This window comes from Ambystoma mexicanum, chromosome 4q, assembly GCF_040938575.1.
Source record: "Ambystoma mexicanum isolate Mex_15411 chromosome 4q, UKY_AmexF1_1, whole genome shotgun sequence".
Classification (NCBI taxonomy): Eukaryota; Metazoa; Chordata; class Amphibia; order Caudata; family Ambystomatidae; genus Ambystoma; species Ambystoma mexicanum.
The window spans coordinates 1,073,378,320-1,073,405,771 of NC_090928.1; the positions used below are offsets into that span (position 1 = coordinate 1,073,378,320).

Sequence of the window (27,452 nt, forward strand, 5' to 3'; positions counted from 1 at the left end):
GAATGTTCAAAAGAGATTGGGGTGGTTCAAAAGAAAGTTATAAGGTCTGGGGGCCAACCCAGTTGGAAAGCCAAGGATGTAAGGGTCACCTTGAGCAAACCGAAGAAAGGGAGGCCAGGTGGAACACAGTACCTTTAAAGTTGAGGAAGCTCCAGCGGTGGCAGTTGTTCCTGGCAGCGGGTGCAGTTCTTGGTTTCGACCAGGGGGAGAGAGGATCTCGTCGAGGAGGAAACTTTGAGTCGTTGCACTGCCCAGGGACGAAACCAGCCGCGGAGTTTGTCTGTTAAAAGGTGCGTTCCTGGTATTCGCGGTCACAGTGGTGAAACTTGGCTATCCGGCCGACGGGGTGCTTGGCACGGGCGATTCGACCAAGAGACGTCCTGGAAGGCGAAATGGCTAACTGGTTGATCCCACCAGCTCAGAGGGAGAAGACTCTTCCAGCAGAAGATCTCCTCTGGTCGTCGGGAAAGTGGTGAGGTTGTTGCAGCAGGGCCCCCTGGTGGTGTCGTCGTTGCAGCAGGGCCCCCTGGTGGTGTCGTCGTTGCAGATGGCTCAGCTTCTCCCCTCTTCGGATTTCTTAGATCCTGTGGCGACTTCTGCAGTTCCAGTCGCAAAGGCCCAGCTTTTATGCAGAAAAAACCCCATTCAACAGCCTAGCTGTCACTCAAACATGCTAACTGGTGAGCCGGGCGGCTCACCTCTGGCCCAATCAGAACAGAGTGCGACTTGGATTGCTAAGGCAACGCATTCCAGGGTGCCAATTCCCTCACCCACACATCCTGTGGAACCCAGACAGAGTGGCACCAGTTGGAGGGCTTCTGTGGAGAAGGCCGCCAAAAAGTGGAACAAAGGGCCCGACCTTGGTTGGAGTTACAGAGACGAACACCTAACGCCATTTTTGAAAAGAGTTCTGGCAAAAAGACCCAACCGGTGATTTAATATTAAATAAATAAACCGGCAGTATCTTTGACATTGCACCAAAAAGTGGTGCGTTTAAAATCAATGGGAAAATCCCATAGGAAATATTCCGGTGGAATATTTTGTGTGGTAACCACTGCCACCAGCTAGAAACTCGACAAGGGGGGACTGGACAGTGCCCCCCTGAAAACAGACCCAGGGGCAATCGAATTAACCCCTTCCAGTACTTCCACAATATGATGGTTTGTACTGGTTCTGTTCACAATTTTGGACTAGTAAAGTCAATGGTGACTTTACATGCCCTGGGAGACAGTAGTCAGTCCCAGGGTATGGAGTCTATGTTTGGGGGTCACTATGACACCCCTGTGTTACTGCACTGAGGGTGCTATGTAAAACACACAAAAAAATAGATGATCCCCTACGGAGTAAAAAAAAAAAAAAAAACATAGCCCATAAGCACACAAAAAGTCAAAGACATACCTCAAATCATGTCTAAGAGTGGGAGGAAGAGTGTCTCACTCTTAGCAGGAGAAACAAACCCCAAAAATCCAGCAAAGCTGCTGGGGGACTCACTAGGTTTGGGAAATTAGCCTTGTAAGAGAATTCTCCCTAACAGGGTCACACGGCAATACGAGCCAGATGGGAGCCCTGCGGAGTGGCCACACTAGAGTATTTGATAAATGAGCAGGGGATCCCGTCATTTGCTGAATTGCAGGAGATCTCTGGATTACCTGCGGGACAATTCCTGTTACATAGGGCAGTGCTGGGGGGGGGGGGCTCACTGAGAGATGGCCTGACATCAAAGACCAAGAGCTAGAACACGAGGCAATAGAGAATATGCTAAATGTCGCTGAGGGAGGCCACGAGATTTCTAGACTATGAAATACTTCTGGACAGTACATCCAACGAAGAGCTCAGATGCAAGACAAAATGGGAAACCGAACTGGGAATGGAATTTGATGACATGGCATGGCATGGAAAACCATAACCCACTACCACAAAAAGGTTTCCAGAAACGCCAGATTACAGTTAATACAGTTCTACATAACTAACAGAGCTTACCTAACACCACAGGTAATCTCCAAGTTCAAGGGGGCAAGCGTACAGGAATGTCCTAAATGCAAAGGAACTGAGGCTGGAATGTCTCATATGTTCTGGGGGTGCCGGGAAATTTTTGGAGCCAGATAACTGCATGTGCGGCTAAGGGTGGCATAGACCTGGACATAAGATCCCTGTTGGCGTGCATTTTGGGCAGATATAAGAAGCCGTAAAAACAAACCGCTGAATAAACTAAAAGACTTGATGTACATACTAGCCAAAAGATGTATCGTCATGAGGTGGAAAAATGCGAGAGGCCCAAGCATACAACAATGGTGGGGGGACCTTCAAAAATGAGTGGCGGCAGAGTCGGGGGCCTGGGAAAACACACTACGTGAACAGAAGTTGGATAATAGCGAGGATCTACAACAATGGGTGGCGCTGACATTGCCATTATTCAACTCAAGGAATGAGAAAAACGCCTCGGAAGACGCACGAGGCGTGCAGTTGGAGCCTTAAACCTACAGGCTCAGTCAGCGAACAGTGGACTGGGGTGCGAAGGAGAAGTCGGGGAATACGAGAGTACGCTGAATGATACACCAATGATGTAAACTTGTTTTGTTGGTATTATAAAATAAAACATTTTTTTTTAAAAAAAGGATCTCGTAACTAGGACTAAGGACTGACAGAGGGATTCCCAGGACCCTCCCTTGTTAATTTGCATATTTAAGTAACTTCAGGCCTTACACTAAGTTACTAGGGGAATCCAGACATGGAACCCTTACTCAGTATTCTTAGAGAGGCACAGCTCCACCCTACCGATGAGGTCCAACCAGACCGAAACACGTGTCTGGGGTTGCTGTTGGTACTCTTGTTTAGAGGAGAATTGCCAAGCATTTCAGTGCTGGACTGCCACAGGGCAGGACAACGACTGATATGTTTCGGATATTTCTCTTCTGTGAAAGATGGTGAGCTAAAGAATCTGGGTAAGGATCTTGTAACCAGGACTAACGTCTGGCAGAGGGGCTCCTAGGAGCCCCCCATGTTAATTTGCAGAATAATTGGCAACAACACGAGAGGGCACTATTCTTAGAAGCCAATTTAAACAGATATTGTCAAAGCAAAAAGAGGGCAATAACAAATCCAGTTAAAGAAAACCAAAATAGCCAAAGCCCAGAGGGGGCTATTAAGAAGCAAGTTGTTTATCGACCCTATTGTCAGAAGGAGAAAGCCGCACGGACCAAAATGAGCATTGCCTCAGCCAAACAAGAGCAGGGGTGGGGAAAACACATTATCAGCACTTGGTTATTGCACGAGGGGACAACAACAGTGGCAGGAAGGTGTCCCTTCTGACAGAAGGTATTCAGGAGGAGAGGAGCATAACCTGCATTGCATGTCTAAATCAAAAGTGTGGAACAAACAGCACCAATGTGTCTCATGTATTCCCAGAAGAAGTAGTCAAAACTGGTGTTGTGGAAAGTCAAAAGACTTGTGTGAAGTAGAACTGTACCAGAGAAGTACTTGCAGTGGTTTTAGTAGTTTCATTAGTCCTGGCAGGCGAGTACACCAGGGCAAGGGACCTAGCAGTTTTAGGCCTGGCAGGCAAGTGGACCAGGTATTGAAGTACTGTGGTGTAGTTAACAGTGTTACAGAAGTGGTAAGACCACAAATGCTCATGGTGAATTGTTGTGGACTCATCCTGACAAATCAATATTGCAGATGCAAGTATGTTGTGAACTGTTGCAGATTCATCCTGACGGAAGCATTTTTGTTGATACTGATGAACTGTGGAAATATAATTATTTGCTGAAACGCAGTTTTGTAGAACTCTCTGCCTCAAGTGAAGAGATAAAAGACCTACTGGACATTTTGAACTATTGGTTGAGTCCACGTGAGAGACTTACTGGAGTAAGAGGAACTTGGGATTTCCTTATTCTTTTGGACTGTTGATTGAAATCCTGATTGAATCTGGGCAAGGGGAGCTCACCCAGTTTGCAAGGAGGAACAGTTACCAGGCCTTGAACATAACTGTTATTTGTGTTATATCTGAAGTGCCATATATCAACTTGCTTAGTTTGTTCTATGTACATGTGTGAGGGACATAATCCCTTTGTTAGAGTGTTTCCTTTAGTTTATTTTGGATATGCAGGGAAATCCTCGGCAGGGTAGGGATAGTGAAGCGTTTATCAAACCATTTTTAATTAATAAATTGGCATCTTTTGAAAAACCTTCACAAAGTTGTCTGTCTCCCATTCTGACCCCTCGCACTCATTGCATATGTTAGGATCAAAGCATAGTTTACATAAATGAACACTTCTTCATTGCCAGTGTATGTACATAAGAAACCTCACTACCCATGTTGTATCAAATGTAGTTTTAATCATACCTGTATCAAAGTTAGTTACTCTAGTCATACATTAGAAAAGATGAACATTTATGTATAGTATTTTGCTATTATACAGCCATTAAAGTCAATGCTCCAGATATGATTCTGAAGTGGGAGTATTTTACTCCCCGATTTTTAAAGCTGAAAGCAAAATGATTCTTAGGAGGTTAGTGCTATTCCCAATGGGAATATTTCATAAGCGAGTAAAAATATGTTTTAACTGTAAAGCAGAAATGTATTAGCAATAGATGTTTCTTTATGCCTAGTTAATCATGCACATCACAAGACACACGTTTCCCTCTTCGGATCAGGTAGTAATAATAGCACTTTCTTCTCGTTACTCTGCATGCACTAATGGTCCCGACATTTCCATGGACCCGTGTGGATGAAAGCAGGGAGACAAGCTCCAATGTACAGGTATCCTATTTTTTGTTGGGAGAATTTTTATTCCCCCATTTTTGTGGTATTTGCCTATTTTTAGGGTGTAAAAGTGCCCGACAACCCTTATCTCTAGGGCGGCTCACATAAAAAAGAGCAGTACTATAGTGACTCAACAAAACAGCCAGTAATGAGTTATGTATGTATTTATGGTTAGTACAAATAGTTAGAAATAGATATGCGTGTAAAATCACCCAAAAGTATACATTCTGTGAGGGATCAAGAGTAAGACTATAAACAGTCACACGTTTTAAGTTCAAAGAAGGCTTTTATTATCCAAACAAAAGGGGTTGGGGGAATCCCATCAGTTCCTCTATGAGGGGTTCCCTACCTCAATAAAGCTAGTGAATGTCTGAATCAGAATGTCTAAATCAAAAGAGTTCTCTGTCCTGTGTCCAGAAATCCTAAACTGATCCTCACACACTAAACTCAATATAACGTCACAGGGAAATGTGTTTGAGCTGTATACCAACAACTTCCTCTCAAAATACCAAGCAAAGTCTTTCCCAGTGAAGAAAAGAAAAAAGGTACAAAGTTCCATCAAAAAAGGGGTCTTCTCTTCCTCTAGGATTTCTCTTTTTGATTCAAAAGATCAATCTCTGATGTTTCACAATCTCAAGGTGGATGGCTTTTGCCTTCGATTGCACACCATTTTTTTTATCTTCTTTCGCAAACTACTTTCTGAAGATTTACAATGTCACAATCCCAACAAAGATGGCTTTTCCCTTGGGTTTGTCTTCATTCAAACGATATTCTCTCTGGGGTCGTCTTTTTATTGAAATTGGTTTATTGGCATTTATAAATTGTGACACAAACAAACCATTCTCATGTTACAGCTACATTTCAGCTCCCACACATGCAGGAGGGTTTGCAAAGGAAATCAGACAAGAAAAACACAAAACAGAAACATCATAACTGGGAAGCATCTACCAATTTACCCACCAGTACACAATATCTGTGATTAATAGTTGAAAGGATTAATAAGGCCCAATAGGTCCACATCAGGGCTATCGATACCCTCTAGCCAAGTATCTGAACCCTCTTTCCGTGTATTGGACACTCCTAGTGGCTTTTTACAGTCCTCTCCACATCTCTTCCCATGCCTCTGGTGGGATCACAAGCCCTAGATCATTGTGCCAGGCACGTGCATAAAATGGGATGGGCCCCTCCTTCTACCCGCCCAGACAAGCATAGAGGCTAGACACAAATCCCGAGGGATTGGGTGCAATTAAAACGTTTTCTACACTGACCATCCTCGGTTGCATTGCACAATATCACAGCTGCCAATATTGGAAGTGGTCTCTCTCCCCTACACCAAGCGTTTCCTTGCAAGATTCAAAGGATCAGATCTGGCTAACGGCAACCGTTGTAAGGGATTCCCACCCACTGCCCTCAAATTGGCAAACCCAGCCCGGTCATAGGCCAGAGGAAAGCTGGGATTGAAGAGGGCAGGGGCATGCGCGGACGGAAATTAAAATATCCCCAGGCCCCTCACCACAGAGTCCCAGAACTGCATGGTCACTCATGGTCAGCAGTTGCATTCGTACACACTCGGCAGCCTATCCCCTTTAGGCAGCCACGGGATGTAGCCAAGTGATTTACCCGCCACGTCCTCCTCCAGTCGGCACCACCCCTTAGTTGTGAATGTATTAATCCAGTCATGTATGACATGAGGTAGTACCTATGCACGTCGGGTAGTGCCATACACCTCTCTCTCCCTGTGCCTTAGAGAGTAGCTTTAGAGATTCAGGCCTACCCCCACCCACTTTCCAGACATGCACCATAATCTCCCGCTGCAACTGGGCCAAAGTACTGGCTGGGATAGCGACCGGGAGAGCCTGGTTTAGATGCCTGGGTCAGATGTTCATTTTCATTGCCAAGACCCTCCCAAGCCACGATATAGCTTTCCCCCCCTCACGATCGCAGGTCTGCCTTGGTGGCATCAGACAGGAAAGGGTAGTTGGCATGGTACAGATCACCACCTCGGAGAGTATGAAAAATCCCTGGGTACTTGAGCTTCCCATTCGCTGTGTTAAAGGGAACCACCTGCTTCAGAAAGTTGAGAGTTTCCGTCGCACAGGATATGTTCAACGCCTAGAGTCACCTAAAACACAGACACCTGGTGAAAATAGTCTACGATCTCCAAGAGCTTGGCTACCGAGGTCTTGGCCATCGACGGGGTCAAGATGATGTCATCCATAAAGAGGGCTATTTTGTACATAACACCCTTATTAGGTATGCCCTGTATTCCCGTCAGCCGATTGTATCGCTCTATGAGCGGTTCCATCAACCAATACAAAAAGTAGAGGTGAGGGGGGACACCCTTGCCTGGTGACTCTAGAAAGTATGAATCCATGGGAGATCCCACCGTTGGTGGAGGTCCGTTCCGAAGGGCACGAGTACAGAGAGAACACCCCTTTTATAAATGAACCCCTCCCCCAAGTTAAAACTCTTCAAGACTTCCCGAAGAAAAGGACATTAAATGGGATCAAACTCCTTTTCCGCGGCCAATCCCAGCAGCATGCCCGGTGTACCTCTGCAATGGGCCACGTCAATGATGTTTGAAATGTTCTGGACATTATACGCTCCCTGGCAACCACATACAAAACCACTGCCTGGTCCTCCCCCACCAACAGTGGCAGAAACCTATCAAGCCGTGAAGCCTGAATTTTAGTATAGATTTTTATGTCGGTATTCAGCACAGCAATAGGCTTGTATGAAGTGCAAGCAGCAGGAGCGTTGCAAGGCTTCGCAATGAGGGATATCCTTGCCTGCCCCATGGACTGGGGCGAGCTACCCTGGGAAAACATCCCATTCAAAAGCATACAAAGGGGTTCCAAGAGGCGATCAGAGAACTTCTTGAAAAAAGGAGGTCGTTAGCCTATCCAGGCCAGGAGCCCTCTCGGGGGGGGCGCCAGAGCCCAGCATGAAATGTAAAAAAAGACTGGACCATAAAACGGGCTTATGCACCAATGAAAAAGTGGCCAGCAGTTGCAAATGGATATTCAGTCCTTTAGTCACAGACTGTTTGAATAGTACCCAAAGGGTTGTTTTTTTGTTCAAATGTAAACAAATTGTGATATTTAAAGAATATTTATTCAGCAACAATGGTTAAAAGTACTAGCTGCATAATGAAGTAACTCCTTAAACTGGACCACATTGGCCAAAAAAGTGGCCCATTTCGACTGGCCTACACTAGCATTTTGCATTTTGGGTACGGTCATCGCCCCATTGCCCTATAGGCCAGTCCAAGCCAGCCGGCTCATCCATAATGGGTGAGGGGGCGTCCACCCACTGGCCACCTCACCCATTATGGAGGAGCCGAGGAGCCAGCCCAGTGAAGCACCGAGCACTCCCTCCGCTGCTTTTTCCAGCTGAGGGAGTGCTCCTGGGCTGGCTGAACTGTCCAAGGGAAACACTGTTTGCCTTTGACAGTTCTTCCCCAGCCGCACATGATCACTGAGCCATGCAACGCTGGGGGTGTTTTGCTTCGCCAGCCTTGCTTAGCTCATTGGAAATGCTGGCTGGGGCACTGCATGTATGTATGTGCGAGGTGGTGCTCTTGTGCCTCCTCGCACATACGGGCAGAGCAACCTGAAGAGGGGCATTTTAGCAACCACGCGCAGGCCCCTGCAGAAGGTACGTTTGTGGCGATTTATTTTTTATTTAAATGTGTATGCTTGTGTTATGGGACTGTGGTGGGAGCAGGATTGGCGGCAGCACTGGGATAGTGGTGGGAGTAGGATGGAGAGAGCCCAGGGTCTGTACTGGGAGTAGGGTGCAGTGGCGGCACGCAAAGGTTAATAGCGATTTCTACATACTGTCCATCTGGCACTTTTGGGGGAGCCCGGCCTGCCCAAACTTTGCTCAGGGGGGGGCCCAGGCCAAAAAAGTTTGAAGACCACTGGACAAGAGAGTGACATAGTGCCCGCTAGCTGAACCCGTCAACCCCCAAGCGAACCACTGTTCAGATTCCCCTACCACCAGTACAATGTGACCATGCAAATGACAGCGAACAAACAAGAATAAACACAAACAAAAACCATGAACCATACCTAAGTGTATAGAAGCGGTTTTCCTTGCCAGGCACCACCTTTCCAAACCGGACAAACCTGCCACCCCCTCACCAGAGCAAGAAGCACTGACCATCAGCCCCAGGTTCAAATTTACAAACAGCAAAAAGAGAGGGCTAGAGACCCAGATCCCAGGCGCACCGCCCCATGGTACTGCCCCTTCATTTTATGGGACCCGGCCCCAGGCCCCTCTACCCCTCAGCCCCCAGCCCCGCACTCGTCTCCGTCTTTTCTCAGTGGCATCATCCTTGTTCTGTTCCAAATAGATCACCAGACCTTGGCTACCTCCTCAAGTGAGGTACAGCACCACCGCTTACCCTCCCACCAATATTAAAACATGCTCCTGCCTGAGTTTTCCCATAATTGGCCTGAACGCTAGATGTTTCTGGAGCGTACGAGCAGCCACGTCCTCGAAAATGAGAAGCTTCTGTATGCCATAAGAGATCTCCCCCATTGAATTAGAGGCCCTCGGGATCTCCTCAACAGTGAAAGCTTGGCATTTCATTAGGGTGTCTCTGGGTTGCCCTCGCGGGTTCCTCCTGAGCAGGTCCGATCCTATGGACCCTATCCAGAATTTTGGGGTCTGCAGAGATATCGGCAAAGGTACCCTTGAAGAAGAAACAAGAACCCATGCCTTCAAGTTGGTTCCTTCAGCCATTTCCTTACGTCCCCAAATTCTGAGATTCTTTAGCCTGTGCCAATTTTCTAAATCTGTAATGGTGGATCTAGCCACCTCCCCCTGCTGATGTAGGAAGTCCTCCTGCAGGGAGTGCATCGACTCCTCAGCATATCCCACTCTTGTGTTGATCTGCTTTAGGTCCCTAGAGAGCCGCTCCAAAGACCTCTGCAATCCCTCCGTTCCAGCTGCAAGTTCCTTTTTGACAGTAAGAAATATACTCCTCCAGGGTGGCCATGCACTGAAGCAGATCCGCTTTCGTGAGAGGGGAGATCCCGGCTCCCACCTCCTTTGCTGATGCCAACACCTCCTGAGTCAGCTTACCAGTACTGCCAGCACAACCTGGTTCAGCCACGGGGGCCCACAGGGACGCCACTGACTGCAACCTCTTCTGAGTCTTATGGGGCGACATGCAGGTGACCGCCACCCCCCCCCCCACACAAAGCACGGCAGAGCTCTTTCCCGCATGCTAAGGCTCCTGGCGAAGGTGACCCAATTCTTCCTGCCATCTGGCTCTCGCCCTGTTGGGCCACCCTCAGCAGACTATCCCAGTTGGAGGAGGATCTTCAGGTGCCACCCGCTTAACCCTGCCAGAAAATCTTCAGCAGCGTCCAGGAGTCCCCCTCATCATGCAGGAGTGTCGGACCACTCCCCAGCCAGATCCTTAAATGAGGCGAGCGCACACCCAAGCTGCAGACTACATGCACAGGCAGAGGCTCTCCAGTCAAGCTCTGCGGCCGCCACTCCTGGACAAGACTGTGCCGTAAAGGTGCTCTCGGCTGCAGCAGCCTCAGCCACAGGGCAGCAGGGCACAGTGCCCAGTGCCCCTCCAGCTGGTGCTCAGCCTTCATCAGCAGTCAGCCACGTGGCTCTCCAGGCCGACAGAACTGCGCCTCGGAGATCCAACTAAAACCCTGCTCCTCTCGCCCATCGGGGTCTCTGCTGCTGCAGGGTATCCCAGTGGGGCAAGGCACCCACCACCAGGCACGATCAGGGGTGCATCCCGCACAGGATCAGCAGAGCTCATAATATAATATATATAAAACAAATCCAAGGTAATTATTCACAAGGTCACAGATATATTTCACAGCCTTCTCCTTGTCTCTCTGATGTCTGGTTACAGAAAAAAGGGATATGGCTCTTCATTTACGATTCACAATAAGAAATAAACAGGGGCGGGGGGGTGGACAGAACTCCAATACTTGTTAAAATTCTCCTTTGACTAAAAGGTGGAGTTGTGTCTTGCTTACGATATTAACTCCTCTATCGCCTTTCCTGTCTAAGTGGTAATGGAAGAGATTCACAAAAAGGTTGGTGACCGGTAAGTAATGGGAATTCATTATCTACACCACAATATGCCATGCAGGAATGGGTAGAAGACACATAGTCTTCAAGCAATCCAAACAAGGAATTATTTTGGTCCATTGTGCTCACTTTGCCCCCCAGGATTTTGTCTTCTCCCACGTGGTCCTCCCACAGACAGCCACCCCAGGATCAGAGTGAGGTAGCTTCTGCCTTTCCCTGGCCACGTAAGAGAAGCTTCCCTCTAGGTAAGCACTGACGATAGTTGCAAGATTCATCACAATACATGTACGTTAAAGCTTTTTAATGAAGTAATTATTGGTTGGCCACAGTAAATATACATGTACATGGGAGGAGTATTTGGGACGGTGTGCTATTAAAGTCTGAAAGTGTTATACATAAATGTGCCCCTGTGTAAGCATAAAAAGACTAGAAGCTTTATACCCTCAGCAGTATTCAATCATGTGTATTTGTTTAAGGTACTAAGACAAATCTAGCAAACTCGTCACTGTTTCTCCTAGGGAAATCCATCCTCGTGTGGCAGAAGCTACCCGAATCTTAGCCTGGGAGGGGCCATCTGTGGGAGGACAGCCCTCAGGGAAGCAAAGGGAGTCCATGGGGTCAGAACAAGTCTTTACCTATATTTCTAGGTAGCACGCATTTACATTTTCCCCATTCTTGTATTACCTATTGTGATGTGGATAAAGAACCTCCACTAATTGTTGACCACCAACCTTATGCCTGTTCTCCTCCCTTGTAGACTACTGTGACAACCAGTACTGAGACCTACGTACTCACCCCATCCCCCTCTTTTTACAACACTGAGACGAGGAAGAGGGATGGAGTGACGAAGATCGCCAAGAGTGGCAAACCAACGCTGCGGTCTAGTCATTGGAAACTACCAACATGTCCTGGGACATTCAAAAGCAGAACACCTAAGCAGAATGAGAGTCTCGAGCCTCCCAACGCCGATTGGGATACGGGAGGAAGTGAATCAGTTCAAAGCAAGAAGACGGGAGAAGATGGCATCCAGAGAGGTTGGGCCGAGAAGTGTTCTTTGCACTGCCAAGGGGAACAGCAGGAACCACTGAGCGAAAGAGAAGGCAAGGCGGGAACCGAGAGGCCGACGAGATGCGCTCCCAGTCAACAGATGGACCGCAGAGGAACTAGAGAGACGCGAAGGATGCCAAAGCTGCAAAAGACAACCAGTAAGCCCAGAGAAGGAGAACAGGATACCAGGGAGCTTCAGGCTGAATACTGTGTACCGTTAGCAGCGAACAGAAATCCTTACAAGGGAATTGGGACATTAAGCTTAACTGGAGAAGAGTCGGTGGCCCGAAGTATAAGAAATAGAATTACCTGGATACAAAAAAAGGCAAGTGCAAATGAAGAAAGTAAACCTGGCATTTGCAGGCAAATATTAAAACACACTTAAAAAGCCCTGGCAGGAGAGTAAACCAGGTACACAGTGTAGCGGATTTTATGACACGGCACACTCCGGGACTTCTTCCACTGACAATGAATGCGGCGCACAACAAAAACGCTTTTTATCTTTAACTTTCCACGGATCCTTTCTTTGAGAAGACACCCAACCGGTCTCGCACCCACCTTAACAAACACCCTGTGTCGCACTGGGCCAGTAATCAGGCCAGTGCGTATCAATGTGAAATTTATTAATTTTAGGGTTCAAGGAAAATAAATGCAAAAATCACACAGTTGGGCAGCAACCACCAAAGTAGTGGCAATACAATTCCAAAGATTCCTACAACAGTCAGTTCACAATCTCCACAATGTATATGAATCTTTAAAGGCAAGGCAAGAAACCAGTCAATCGAACTACCCACTTTCTTCCAGAACCCTACTAACCTGGCCGAAAGAAGCCTTCACAGACTAGACATGCACAGGGCAGTCATGTTTTACCGGGAGAAAACTAAACCATTAAGAAAGACTAAACAATTCTTCGTTTCAGTGGCAGCTGGTAGAGAAGGGGATCCTGTCTCTAAATCAGCTATCTCAAGGTGGATTGTCAAATGCATCACACTTTGTTACACTCTTGCGAAGAGAGAACTGCCCTTCAAGCCTAGAGCACATTCTACTCGAGGCACCGGGGCATCCAAAGCATTCATTGCAAATGTTCCTCTTGAGTCCATTTGCAAAGCGGCAACCTGGAGTACTGTACTCACCTTTACAAAACACTATTGCCTAGACACTCATTCTAGGTCTGATTCTCAAGTGGAACAAGCAGTACTTAGACATCTTTTCTCTACTGTTCCTTCTCACAACCCACCTCCAACTCTGGGTACTGCTCGCTAGTCTATGCACAGCATGTGATTCTTAAGCAGATTAACAAGCTTCAGAAGACATGCATTACTTACCGTAATAGCATTTCTGATGATTGTATCTGCTTAGATTCACATGCGCCCTCCCTACCGCCCCGCTCGGGGTGGAAGGAACATAGACTTCTTACTACTTTCTCTCTTTATGTACTCACTCACTATAGCCTTGGGCTCCCTCATGGCAGAAACAATACAATCGGGGGGGGGGGCCTCGGCACGTGAGGGTTCTTTGGTACTACACACGTCATGATAGGGATAGTGTTACAGACACGCCTATGCCGACGTCCCCTTTCGGTCCCCGAAAGACGAGATGCAATACTCCGCGGTTACCACTGGATGTCGGCCCATATGCACAGCATGTGAATCTAAGCAGATACAATCATCAGAAATGCTATTACGGTAAGTAATGCATGTCATATATATAGATTAGTCATCACCCTATAGTTAAGGTGAGACATGAGTTCTATAGGAAATTAGAAACATGAATTGCTAATAACTTTTGACTTGTGTGACGGATTTGGCAGAAGTTTTGCAGACAATTCCGTACACTCTGGTCCCCCAGACTGTAACATTTGGGAAATACTTGTTATAAAAGTTATTAAGAAAAGAAAAAAGTCCTTTCTTCCTACTCCCCTTTTCCCCTTTTGTTTTTCCATAGACAAAAAAGTAAGATTTTGGCCCCACCACACTGCTATACTTTAGAGGTAAAAGGAGCTTACAGACTACTATGAGGGTATCAATGCAACATGAACACCAGTGAGAAAAAACGATTGGGAATGACATTTCAAAAAGAAAACACGCAGCAGAATGGCAATGCTTTTTACACAGGACATGAATGACAGACAGCTAGGAAAAAGGGCTAGTGTTTTAAAAATCGGAAATCGGTTTGCACGGAGAAGAAAGCACATGGAAAGGAACACTACACACAGCAATGGAATGCCAGCTTTGTAAAGGGCTTTAACTGTCAAATTGAAAGTCGTTCTTTTTCGGGCAAGGACAGATGCGCGTATAAGATTCTAGAAAAAGAAGTTTGCTCACAATGGACTGTAGTTTGAGTTTTCAATGGGACAGCCACATATCGGGATTCATGTGAATGCATACAGTACACGGGTTCACTCAGTTTCAATTACACCGAGGCGAATTCTGATGACTATATATTTTACAGGCTATAGTTATTAAAGAAAGGCATCTAGCATAAGGTGGTTAATTTCGAACTTTAACCAAATTACCCCATGAATCTCTTTATGTGGGAATTAATTGATTTACTTGCAAACAAATGCTAAGGACTTATACAGATTGTTAAAATATTTCTCAAAGAAACACGCTAATATACATAGGCTAACACAGATTTCACTAAGAAAAAGGTGAATAAATGATATTGGCAGTTTGGGATTTTCAATAGGATTTTCTAAAATGCAGGATTCAAAAAGAAAGGGCTATGCAATATGGGTCTTTCAATGGGATTTTCTATGGGATGCAAAATTTTAAAAAAAGAGCGGCATATGCAGTTTTTGGGACTGGGGATAGGCGATACTTACAATGTAAGCTAAGCTTGGGTTTCGGATTCCTGGAAAGCCAGCGGCTCTGGACAACTAGGCCAAAGGATCTGGTCACTGCGCTCTCCTGGTTGGGGTCAGCCAGGCAAGGAATCTGGTCACTGGGCTCTCCTGAATGGGATCAGCTGCCTCCCCTCCTTTCTCCCTGGATTCTTGGGTCTGTGCCTGGATCTGGATGGATGTATCTGCCTGGATGGCTGTTGAAGGTGAGTTTCAGTGGATTGTCCGTCTTGTCTCTCTGTCTCCTCCTTAAATCATCACTCACTTTTACAATCGGAGGGGGGTCGGGAGGGTGTGTGTACCCTGGAATTACTCATGTCCTGGGAAAAGACAACCCATCCTTCCTACCTCCTCCCCCTGGCCCTATTGGATCAGGAGAAAGAGCATCTTTTTACGGTTTGGATTTACAACCTCTGTCTCACAAGCCAATTTCTTGACAAAAATGAGTTATAGATCAAAACTTCAGATTTATACTAGCCACCGTCATGAAAGGTAGATCTGCAGATTCAATGTGTCAAGGGGAATTGGGAGAGCTGATCGCCGACTCTGTGCGAGGTAGCATTGCTTTTTGGCACATTTTTGCCCTTTGTATGAAATACATAATATTGACAATTATGGCATGGGTACATACGTTCATAAGTACATTTCGCATATCCCCCCACCCCCCAAGTTTCACATTGATCCCATTTATAGAGCAGCCAGAACCACATTTTTCCTGGCCATTTCAGTTCACCATGGGCTAGAAACAAGCACATGGTCTCTTTCTATTCACCGAAAAATTACATAGAAAACTAGAATAACATAATAATTCTTATTCATTGAGAGTGCTGAGAAAAATTTCTTAAACTGCAGCAGTCTTAGTGTTAATGGGGAAAGTTGGTCACATGTGAGGGCAGTGCTGCAAAACCCCCACAGCCACACTTTCTGCTCTTGGCTTAGCTTGCACAAAGGACATCCTGGGAATGGGTGCTGAAGGAAATCACACCTCTGGGTCAAACATAGGGCCCAGTCCCTTCCTTTGTATTTTCTGGCAACTAGTAATTATCACGCCCTCAGCAACAGCACATGTCCGTGCAGAATGAGTTCACTTGTGGATGCAAAAGTGGGAGGCAAGACCTCCTGCCAAACTGGTTTTACCTCTGCCAGGCTGATTGAAGTCTTGCGGGGTGAGGAGGGGAAAGAGCATAGTATCTATTGCTTTGCCAGCCCCCTACTCACAACATATTTACTAACATTTTATGCACACAAGCAGCTATTCACTAACAATTTAATGCACGCAACAAGCTATCATTTGACATTTTAGTTTTAAACGTGATTTTTCTTCATTTGACAAAGAACAGATTCACACGTGTGCAGCATTTCATTTACTGTTTCCCGTGCGGTTTTGTAACTGATGTTCTCTTTCCATTGATCCTTTTGAGTGGGTTTGTAGATAATATTGGTTCATACACATGGAGGGATATTACAAAGAGTTTTTTTTATTTTAAACACAGAATGAAAGAGAACGCTGTTTTCTCTTATTTTCCGCATTTCAAAGCGCAGTGATTTACATCAAAGAAAAACAAAGTTGTGTCAGTTGCAGTGTGCGATCCCTGCCCCTCATGTGAAGGGACAGTCACACAAGGCTGTTTGAGAAATATTGCCTAGCTTTTGGCAATACAGAAGGGACAAAGTAAAACGCAGGGCTGTCTTAACATGCAGCTCATATTTTGTGGCATTTCAGATGAAAAGGAAAAACAATTTCAGGCCATCTTGCCTGCAGTGTGCAATTTTGGTTTTCAGATGCCAGAACAGCCAAAGTAGATCCTTTCTGACTGCGGGTCATTTTCTTCATGATTCAAATGGGCGGGAAGAAAATTGCAGCGCTATTCTTTGGGTGGCAGTATCCCATGGTTGCCACACATGTGCCAAGGAGTCAAAAGCACAGCCTAGCAAAGTAGTAAAGTGAAAACCCTGGCAGGAGAGTAAACCAGGGTTTGAAGACCCAGAGGAGAGACCCGTCCCCCCAGAAATTGTGGTAAGCTGAGAGAATAGGAGAAGAGTCCCCCCCACTTTGTTTTGTGTATCACAAGGGAAGAACCATCCCCCTTTTCTGTACAGGATAGGGGTCCAAAGAAAGAACTGTGATATATTAATGTAAACATAGAAAACCCACGGGAAGAACCATCCTCCTTGGGGATGTGTAGTTATGGTTAAGTTGCTGTTTCCATAGGAAGAGCACTTTTTGGGCGGCTTATAACTTCGCTCCCCCTGGACGAATCCTCACCAAACTTTGCAAAAAAAGTTTATGGCACATTCGGAAAAGTTTGGTGATGTTTGGTCAAGGGGGGGGGGGGGGGGGGGGGCAAAGTTATGGGGGGGTCCCAAAACATTTTGCACGGCTACAGGCCAAACCGCTGGACGGATTTGCACCAAATGTGAGGCAGTGGCAGGGGCTTGGGCGTGAAAGCGTGCTTTTGCAAATTTTGTGACAATCCATCCAGTAGTTCCCTTAAAAACTATCAAAAAGTATGTCTCTAAAAATTAGTGATATCTATGTCCGCTCTGCGGTCACACTTCCCTGTTCGGTCCGTGGAGAACATTGCTATCGGCTATTCCGTGGCATGCTGCCCGCGACCATGTTGCGCTTTCACCAATTGGTTGTGGCATACCGTGAAGTGCGTCATAATCTTTCGATATGTCCGCCATGTTTGCTTCGTTTTCTGTTGAACGCGAACATCGGCGCAAACATACTAAAACGAAGAAGGCACCAATGCACTTATAATACTTATGGAACACTATTTCGAAAGGTGAGCATTAATGAGATGTGGTAGTAGAAAGTCAAATATTGAAGTATTCTTGTTAGCACTGTCATACGGTACAGTGGGACCTGCTACTCATTATACGAAATGAACTTACTGCGTCCATTTTTCAATACATAAACAACATTTCTGCGGTCCGACTGGTGGGAATCCGAGGCAGCCACCTGCTCTATTTCGTACACAAAGCCCTTGTGTACGTGTATGCTAGTAGCGGTTTCCATAAATAGACACTGATATGTTGTTGAAAAATGACAATGTATTTGCATTCGGAGTGAAGGCCACTGCATTTTCTCTTTTCAACACAAGCTCAGTACGGCCGCATATTTGTCAACACCCATAAGGGTCCCTTGTTTTTTAACCTTGAGGTACAGGGAAAGAGTAGAAAGAATGTATGGAGTACCAGTTTGAAAAACATATCGTTTGATAAGGTTATGCTTCAAAAACTTTTGCACCAACCATGAGAAATTAGTTCCCGAACAGGCAGTCTTCCACATACACTAGTGTCTGACTACAGCGATCGTAATGGAACCGCTCCACATCATGTAAGTGTATTTTTGCTGCCTATATTCCGAATTGACATTATGTTTTAGTTTGTAAAAAAAATATATATATTTTCCCTAATGTTTTACAAGTTTTATGTGTCGTTGCAATTTTTGTCCTATTATGGACATTGCACATTGCCCCCGTTTGTAGGGTGTCACTACATTTCCCCAAATTGAAATAATATTTAATAAGAAAGGTGTGTTAGAATTTTTTTTTTGCGCACAGGTTGTGCAGTGACGCACGTTTTATTTCCCCTTCCACCGCGCAGCTACTTCCAAAGAAAAATTGTATTATTAATAACGACGTTCCAGCTTTCTGTGCCGTTCGATTTATTTTTCCAATTATGGACATTGCACATTGTCACCGTCACTAGGGTCCCACTACATTTCCTCCTATTGAATTAATTTTTTACTGAAAATGTTATGTAGTACAACTGTGGTTTATCCAAAGGTTGCGTATTCATACATCTTTTCATTCACATTTGCTCCTCAGATACTTTCTTCCCTATTGTGATTGTCATGGATTACAGATGCCAAGTGTCGGGTTCTTTAACCGTCAAATGCAACTGTTTATAACCGGCCGTTTGAGCATCATAATTCACTGGGATGATCGTGTGGGCCCTCTGTGTTCGTACGCTGCTGTCGCTATAAGAAGTAACATTCCATCCTTTCTGGTGCTGTAGATCACAGCGGTTGACGTCGTCTTGCACATCAATGTGGGAGGAAAAGGACTATTGTGGCGGCATCGCTTACTGTGTGTGGAAAAAAACAATGTGACCTTTAACATTGTCAACCAAAGGGACAAACTTAATACTTTCATGGAAAACTGCATAGTGCTATATTTTCGCACAGTTCATTGTGAAACAAAAACTACTTTACTACTTGCATAGGGCGATGATTTCGCTGACTTTATTGTGAAATAAAACTACTGGACAAATGTGTAAACGTTAGTGTTTTCTTTATAAAATGTACTCTCTGTTTTCACAATATGGCATGCTACTTTGCAGGTCGTAATGTGTTCTTTTGTAGGTGCTACATCACGGTACGTACGTCCATATGGACGCATTTGTTTAAGCTGCCAAGGAACGTTATGGAGAAAGGTACTCCATACCACTTGCATTGGCTACAGGAGGGTCAGGCCCATTTCATATGCATTAGTGCCGTCAGGCCAATTTCTGTCACGGTCAGCCCAATTTCTGTCACCCAGATGCCCTATGCACAGAAATGTTTGTACAATAATATATGGTTACACCCTCCCAATACACATATCTTCACACCTTTCCACCTGTGTCACTTACAAAATTATGTGTCGAAAGGTGAGTGGTAATGGTGTTGCATGCAGTATTTCTAACGTCATTGCGGTTTGCATCACACTTTGTTTGGCATTTTATGTGAACGTAAGTACACTACTCTTTTGCTGTTTTTACGCACATTTTTACAGAAAAGAATTAGTACATGTACAACAAATGTATGTAAATGTTATTGACAACGACTGAAAAGCTTTGTGTTGTGTATGTGATAGTCTTTTCATATTTAACGGTACAGCTTCTGTCTGAGGGGTAGCCTCTATGTATGGGTAGTGCCCACAATGTCGGGGATATGGCTACTGGCCTTTACTGCAAGGGATAAAACATTGCATTGAGGTCGCCATGTCCACCAGGGACTGCCTTTCTGGTAAACGTCTTGCTCATAACCACACATTTATCAAGGAACACAAATGTGGTGCTGCCATAATGGTGACCACAAAAGTGATGGGTGGAAGGTTTCAAATGAATCTAAACCACTGGCAATTGCTCTGGGCAACCTTCCACAACACCGTTTTTTAGCCCGCCTGTGCCATTACAAAAGGGGACCAGCCATGTGCAAATCAGTCAGCAGCTGCCGCCACCGAAGCTAGCAGCCCAGCCCGAACTGCTAGGCCAGGTCCCCTCTGCACAGAAAACAAAGCAACCCCAGACATGTTTCGGCCTTGTTGGACCTCCTCAGTGAGGTGCAGCCTGGTTCCCTGTGGCGCAGCGAGCAAGGGACCCACGTCTGGGCATACCCTCTCTCACAAGGAGAAACAAACTGACCACAAAAGTGATGGGTGGAAGGTTTCGAATGAATCTAAACCATTGGCAATTGCTCTGGGCAACCTTCCACACCACTGTTTAATAATGCCATAATGGTAACAGTTTCTTTTTTTGGTTTCTGCAGCCTGCAATGGAAAGCGAAGAAGGCTTTCTATACAATGCCCGTCTTCCCTTTGTATGGTGGCCATCTTGAAAAAGAATTTGTTTTTTTCAGCCGGGAACGCCAGAGGCATTCCGGTTGAAGACAAAAAAAAATCCTCTTTTTTTGGTACCACGAATTACTGCTGTAAAATCTCGATTGTCAATGGCATTCATCCCCCACTCTTTGGGGAGGAATGGGGGATGAATGATCCAGAAACGTTGGTATGCATTCTTGCTGCACACTTGTATTGTGGAGTTCTACGCCAGAAATTTTGCTATTAGAAGTTCTTACAACAATACCCAATGTACTTTCGCACTATCAACTAGTTACACATGTCATTCTGAAGTGTGTACGACTGTTCGAACACGCCCCCATGCTATACGTCAGTATATGATAATGTGGAATTCTTTGAAAGGTGGGCAGTTACTTCAAATGTTCCTTTACAGTCGTATGTTTACGTGTTACTATTAGAACCCTGATAAATGTAGCCAAACATTTTTGTTAAAGTAATGTTATGGTGCATTTATACTACTGAAAACCTATGGCATTTAGTTAAAAAAAGTTTGTTACAGGGACGTTATGGTTACGACGTTGCTCTCCCAAAAACCTGTAAAATTCACTACAAAAAAAAAACTTTGTTGAGGGGACGTTATGGTTAAGTTGCCCTATGAAAAACCTGTGCACTTCAATAAAAAAAAAAAAAGAAAAAAAAAACGCCCTCCCCGTTGTGGTTCAAATTAAAAATGAAAAACCCCTAAAATTCGCCAGTTATGGCACAATGAGCTCCCTTACTTGCCATCGCCACTGTGCACTGCTAACACTAACACCCAGAACATGAAAGCTGTCCTCTGAAATGTCACTGATGACATCACTGACGACATCACATGTTTAGCCTATTTGTTTTCATTGCCTGATATATATATTTCAGTAAAAAAAACTTTGTTAAAGGGATGTTATACTTCATAGTGAAACCAAAAAACACTGCACATTCCCCCATTATGGTAAGCAAAGCAACCATAACTGCCTCTCTAACTGTAGCCTTGTAAGCTAATCTTCCTTTCTCTGGGAAGGCACTGATAATACATTCCTGAGCTTTCGCGCAGATGGGCTCCAGGGAGAGGCACAGAAAAAGGAGCACAGTGGAAATTCACAGAGCTGGGTTTTTCCATGAGCCAGCCTATATTTTGCACAGGGAAAGTTCTGGAACTGTGCGTCATGGACGGACAGCACGAGATTATAAAATATGCATGCTCACATGACTCAGGTGGGAGATCAAGTGCCCGGACTTTGGAGCTCTGACGGTACCCTACAGCGCTGTCCTCTGAGCGGGGCTTGTTACAGCTAGCTTATGAGGGCCAGGGTCTCCCAGTGCTGATTGAAGGGGCGTAAGACTGTGTTTCTCTATGTTTTTCTAAGTTCTATGTTTCTCTACTTTTTGCATTTCTCTAAGTTTTGTGCTTTGTAATCTTCTCTAACTTGAATCCCAAAATGTAAATGAAATTCACTGTTTAGAATAAATACTAAAACTTATTGAAGGTGTCATTTGTCACTAGCATGAGTTCACTGCTCGGCACAATAGAACCTGTATTTTGGGCTGAATTGGGTAATTACTGCTCCCAAGGGCTGGTCCCGAGGAAGATTTGGCCCTTTTCAAGACAACATCTCAAAGACATTCCTCTGTCATGTTATATTGAGTTTAGTGTGCAAGGATCAGCTTAGGATTTTTGGACACAGGATGGAGAACTCTTGATTTGAACATCCTGACATAGACATTCAGTAGTTCTGTTAAGGCAAGGAAACCCCCCATAGCGTTAGCGATAGGTAGGATTTTCCTAGCCACTCATTTTATTTTTATAATAAAAGTTCTTGATAATCACCGAAAATGCCACTGTGTTCGGGTTTTACTCTTGATCCCTCCCATTACCTATTTTTTTAAGGTACATTATTGCATTTCTTTAATGTGCATGCTATGGTACTGTATAAGGTGGCGTTGACATAAATATGATTAGATGTATTTTACGTAGATGTATGGTTACACGTGCCATTCACGCTTTAATACTGCAAAAGGGGATGTGGGTGTACATGTGTCATGTACAAACTGAAAAACATTTAAAGTCAATTAAACACCCTGCACGACAGCTGCAATAAATATTTGGCGTTGCCGGTGTCCATTCGGTTTTAAATCAACAAATGGAAAAAGAGATAGGTTTTATCAAATGCAAGTGTGAATATGCCTTGACTTTTGTATATTTTTTTGTACTTTTCACAGCTGGTACAAATAATGCGCAATCATGTGGTTACCAAGTTGGTAACACATGGGTTTAATTAAAAATAAGTTCTGCAGAATGTTTCTGCATGTGGATAGGTTAGTTTTTAGCGGTGTGACTGTGGTTTTGTTTGGGGGAGGTACTCATGGCTAGGGTTATGCTGCAGCATACCTAAATTGTGTGCTGCTTCATATACATACTAATTTGTGTCCAAATACATGTTGTAGGTGTTTGTGACAATTGTACAAACCTGTTAGACATGTATGTGATTAGGCATGTTTGTCCATGTGTGTAAGCGAACAATTGTTTTATACTGTGCTCATGTTTACAAGGTTTGGCTAATGTCCCTGCATGTGTCTACTAGTTGCGCGTGCACGTGTTATGTGCAAACATTTAATAATGCTTTTTGCTTTTGTTTTTGTGTCTGTGTACATTTTGGGGATTTGCTTCATTTGTACTCAAAATAAATTTGGATAACTGGTGACTTTTGGATATTTTGCTTCCAAAACTATCTAACTCGGGTAATAATTATAATTAATATAACAGTACGTTGGCATTGCCACCGTGGAGCAAAGTGGCAAGGCATGCATTTTTGGAAGGGTGTTATACAAGTGTATACTATCTGGACATGTTGGCAGCAATGACCTCGGATACATGAAAAGAATTGAATTTATCTGCCCAAAATAATCTGATTTGGTCAAAATGATTTGTTATATTCCCAAGATTTCATATAGGGGGACCCAGTGTAGTTGCGGGTAAAACAAATGCACATAGCTGCAGTTCACTCTAAATCGATGTTTAAATTCATGTTTCAACATATTTGATCAGTATCCCACTACAACATTAAAACTAACAATGATGAGATATTTCTTTGAGATGAGTACTTAATTGTTTTGTATAATACAGTACACCTGTTAGAAACATTGTGTATAAGATTAAATATGGTGTATATGTACGTGTATATTGCATACATAAATGTACAGCAACTGTAATGTGTATGTTTGTGGGATGCATGTATTTGTGGGTTTGACAAATTATGTTTTGCACAAGTGCGTGTACTCGCACACCTTGTGTTCGTGTGAAGAACAGTCTGGGTATTTCGGCGTATGCAAAAGCAAGTTTTGCACATGTGCATATACAGTTGTACCTTGTGGCATATGTAGGTCTCACAATATAGAGGAGATTTAAAGAAGGTGGGGTACCATTCGCAGGGTACTCTACCCTGCTAGCAAGTATGAGGATGTTCGAAACTGATTTCACATTTGCTGCAAATAAATTTTGTTAGCAAGAAATGGCAAATAAAAGTTTCTCTGTATGTGGCTGGCCAAATGTGAAGCCTACTTATGGGGACATGCACCTTTTAACAGAAATCATTTTTAAATACTGTGTCAGCCTTTTCCCCATCGGTCAAGCACATTTCTCTTAGGTTGAAAATGTAAATTAAGAAACTCGACCTGCAAGGATAGTGGGATTTTTAAGAGTTTGGGAGGCCTGTGTGTATACATTTGTGTGAGTTATAAATATTGTGTTGTTTACTGTGCACCATTTTGTATACTGTGTATGGGAATGTATTCTGTGCTTTTATTTGTGGGTGTACATGTACATGTGTTGCCTGTCTGTGTGTTACATACATGAACCTATAGCAAGTATAGCAGTGTGCATGTTTGTGGCAAGTGTAGGAATCTGTGTATATTTATAGCATTTGTGGGTATTTAGAGGTGTATACATTTGTACATCAAGTGTGATTCCGAGTATGTTTCCGTGTATGTTTTTTGAATACGCAAGTGTGCATTTAGAGGCTTATACATGTAGTCTGTACAAATTTCAAAATATTCATCCGTTGTGCTCATGTGTGAATATCTCAAAATGTGACATTTCTATTTTTTTCAGTGCATCACAAGTTGTAGATGCCAAAAATCTATCTTGAAAATGGACATGCCCAATTTGAAGATATTTGGGTTGAATTATTCTTTTCTTTTTGAGAAAAACCCATGTTAAAAGCTTTTAAAACACCTTTTTTTATTTGTAAAGCCATCCATGAAAAGTGTGTACACGTAACCTTCACTCTGCCATGCGCTAGAGATGATCAGCCTGATTCATGCAATTATTTGCATGAAAAACACAGATTTGCACGCCTTTCTGGCCGAAAATCCCTGTTTGAAGTATGGGGATTTTCGGGCAGAAAGGCACGCAAATCTGCGTTTTTCACGCAAATAATTCCATGAATCAGGCTATAAATATTTGGTCAACTTGCTCAATAGGAGTCAACCAAATCTACAACTACCTAAAGATTGTCATTTTAATCACTGCATAGCGTGCAAAATACAGGTTGGCAGTGTTTACGTTTTGAAAAAAAAAGTATACTGTTGGACACAAACATGTGTCCAACAGTGCAACAGCGTAGCTTTTGTTAAACTAGACGCTTTAGAGTGAGGCAAATCCCACGAATAGCGCGATGTGCCGGGGTGGAGGGGGGCCTGTTAAAGAAACTCAGCTTGGATCCAATATCACTGGCAGTCTAGATGCATAGATGTAATGCGCGCATATATAGAGACGCCATTTCATAGATATGGAAGACGAATGCAGCTCTACATGGCTGCGCGGTAAACGTAGGCCTGGTGGAGAAACACGAACAAGCCGAAACGCTGAGTAGGGATGAGCCTGCGCTGCCAATTCCCACAGAAACCTCCTCTTGTTCCCAGACTGTTGCCATTATTTAGTATCACAGTGAGGAATGCGCCCTGCAAGGCCCTGAGGCAGCACCAGGTTCCTCGCCATGCCCATTCATCACAACTAGTCCAACAGCAGACCTCTAACCCCCACACAGCCCACAAGGACGCATAGCACCCCACACTTACCCCGTCCAAGAGTACCTGCATTTCCTGATAAGTGAGTAACCCCAGCCCACCCACACTAAAACAAATGGCCATAAAAAACCAGAACATGAGGGACCATGCCGCCTCTTCCCATAAATACACCCTTTGTAGTACGAGCAACAGAGGGATAAATCATAGATCAAAACGAAGGTGGAGGCCTTGGGTGCGACGAGTGCAATAAAAATAAGAGCACAGAATGTGTGGGTGAGCAGGATTGTATTTCTTCCCTTCCCCCTGAAGCCAGTCCATGAGCCCCCCCCCCCAGGTGCATGCCATAATGATTTCGTAGCATCATTAGCGCACAAAGAGTAGCCTTGAAACGGCAACATGTGAAGAGCCTTACCTTCAGTCCTTGAAGAGATGAGCCAGGTTGACCCACGTGGAGACAGACAGCAGAGGCGAGAACCTATCCTAGCATGGCGTCCCCTATGGAGCAGGACCATGTATACTGTCTTCCAAATTAGCTGTTTGGGTTGAGACCCTATATGCGACTTCCTTAGTGAAGGTGTGGCCGTTCATAATGGACTAAATCAATTTGGAAGCAGAAAGTTCTCGAGCTGCAGCGTCCTTTGCTGATCCCTTTGCTTTGTACAATTAAACCTTGTTATCCTTGCAAGCAATCTCTTAGCCGTTCTTCCCTAGAGGGTTGCATTTTCTCTGGCGTGAGCATAAAAAGGGACTTGTCTTCAATAGCATAAGCTCATTTGAAAATAGGTTTTCATTCCGGTTGTGTGTGAAATACAATATATATACTCCCCCAAACCCCCACCCAAACCCTTCCCGCCACATGGAGATACTTTACAACGAAGGTCAGCAAGAGACCGGACTCTGGGCTTGAACCAGCAACCTCAATAAACCTAATCAAACCTATAATCTTATTACTCTGCACGGAATCTGTAGGAACTAAGGCATCAACTGGGCAATAATTTAACTGCAGATAAAAAGGGAAATCTCTCACCGGATATACTTGGCACTCCTCCACATCCGAAGAATCTTCAGTGTAGCTATCTAGAGCTCTTCATAGAATGGAAAGACGGGAGCATTAGAAGGAGAATTAGCAAAAAAATAATGTTTTTCACATCCACTGTATTCATCCTAGTTAACATTTTCTTAACTAGAAACATGCCAACAGAATACAACACAGGTCAAGTTGTAATAGAAATCACTTATGTTTTTAAGACCAGGCATAGTCGGAAAATATTATGGGTTCTCCAATGGTGATAAAGAGTAAGGATTTTAATACTGAATTAAGAGGGATTCGCTTCATGGTGGAGTTGCAGCAGAAGATGACTCGATTAAAGCGAGGAGATAGAATTTTAATATTTTTATTTCGCCTTTATAAAAAAGGCCTGCTATGCATAACAATAACATCATCCAACAGAATAGCTGAAACATTGAAATAAAACATCATAATCAAAGCAAGATACAAATTATCCAAATGTTTAAAAACAGTATCACGAAACCTCCCTAAATAATACAGAAAATTGAAATCATTGCCTTTAAAATAAAAAATACAAAAAAAAAAAGATAGAAATTCCATACACAGGCTACCAATTCCATTATTATATCGGAGTAGATGTGGCCTTCGTAGATTTGCAAGGCGGTCCCAGTCAGTTACAAGATGTTTCATAGTTTCTATTACTGTTCCTCCGCACAGTCGGCAGTGCCCATCTTGTCTAGGCATTCCAAGGGTGGGCACCTAAGATTTCCAGTGAAGGCATGGTATTAAATGTAGTGGCCATATACTTCCTAATCGTATCACTATAAGGATGAGCTCCAATGTAGGCTGGTGTGTCTTCCCAATTCAGATCATACTCAAGAAATCCACCACCTAGATGGAACTGTGAATATTGGCATGTCCACACTTGGATAGAATTGTGAATATTAGCATGTGCACACTTAGATAGATTTTGAACATTAGCCTGCGTCGCATCTAGATGGAATTGTGAATATTAGCATGTCCACCCTTGGATAGAATTGTGAATATTAGCCTGCGTCGCGTCTGGATAGAATTGTGAATGTTAGCCTG

At 44.2% G+C, this 27,452-nt stretch overlaps 1 protein-coding gene across 4 annotated transcripts in view; it reads right to left on the bottom strand.

Annotated features, from left to right (window-relative positions):
* The window catches only part of NVL (nuclear VCP like), a 1,303,574-nt gene that overhangs the window by 1,152,177 nt on the left and 123,945 nt on the right, over window positions 1-27,452 (bottom strand). For all 4 annotated transcript variants that reach the window (XM_069608641.1, XM_069608644.1, XM_069608642.1 and 1 more), the window contains exon 5: window positions 26,382-26,439. In XM_069608641.1, coding sequence (XP_069464742.1) covers window positions 26,382-26,439 — 58 coding nt within the window. The remainder of the gene's footprint in view (window positions 1-26,381; window positions 26,440-27,452) is intronic.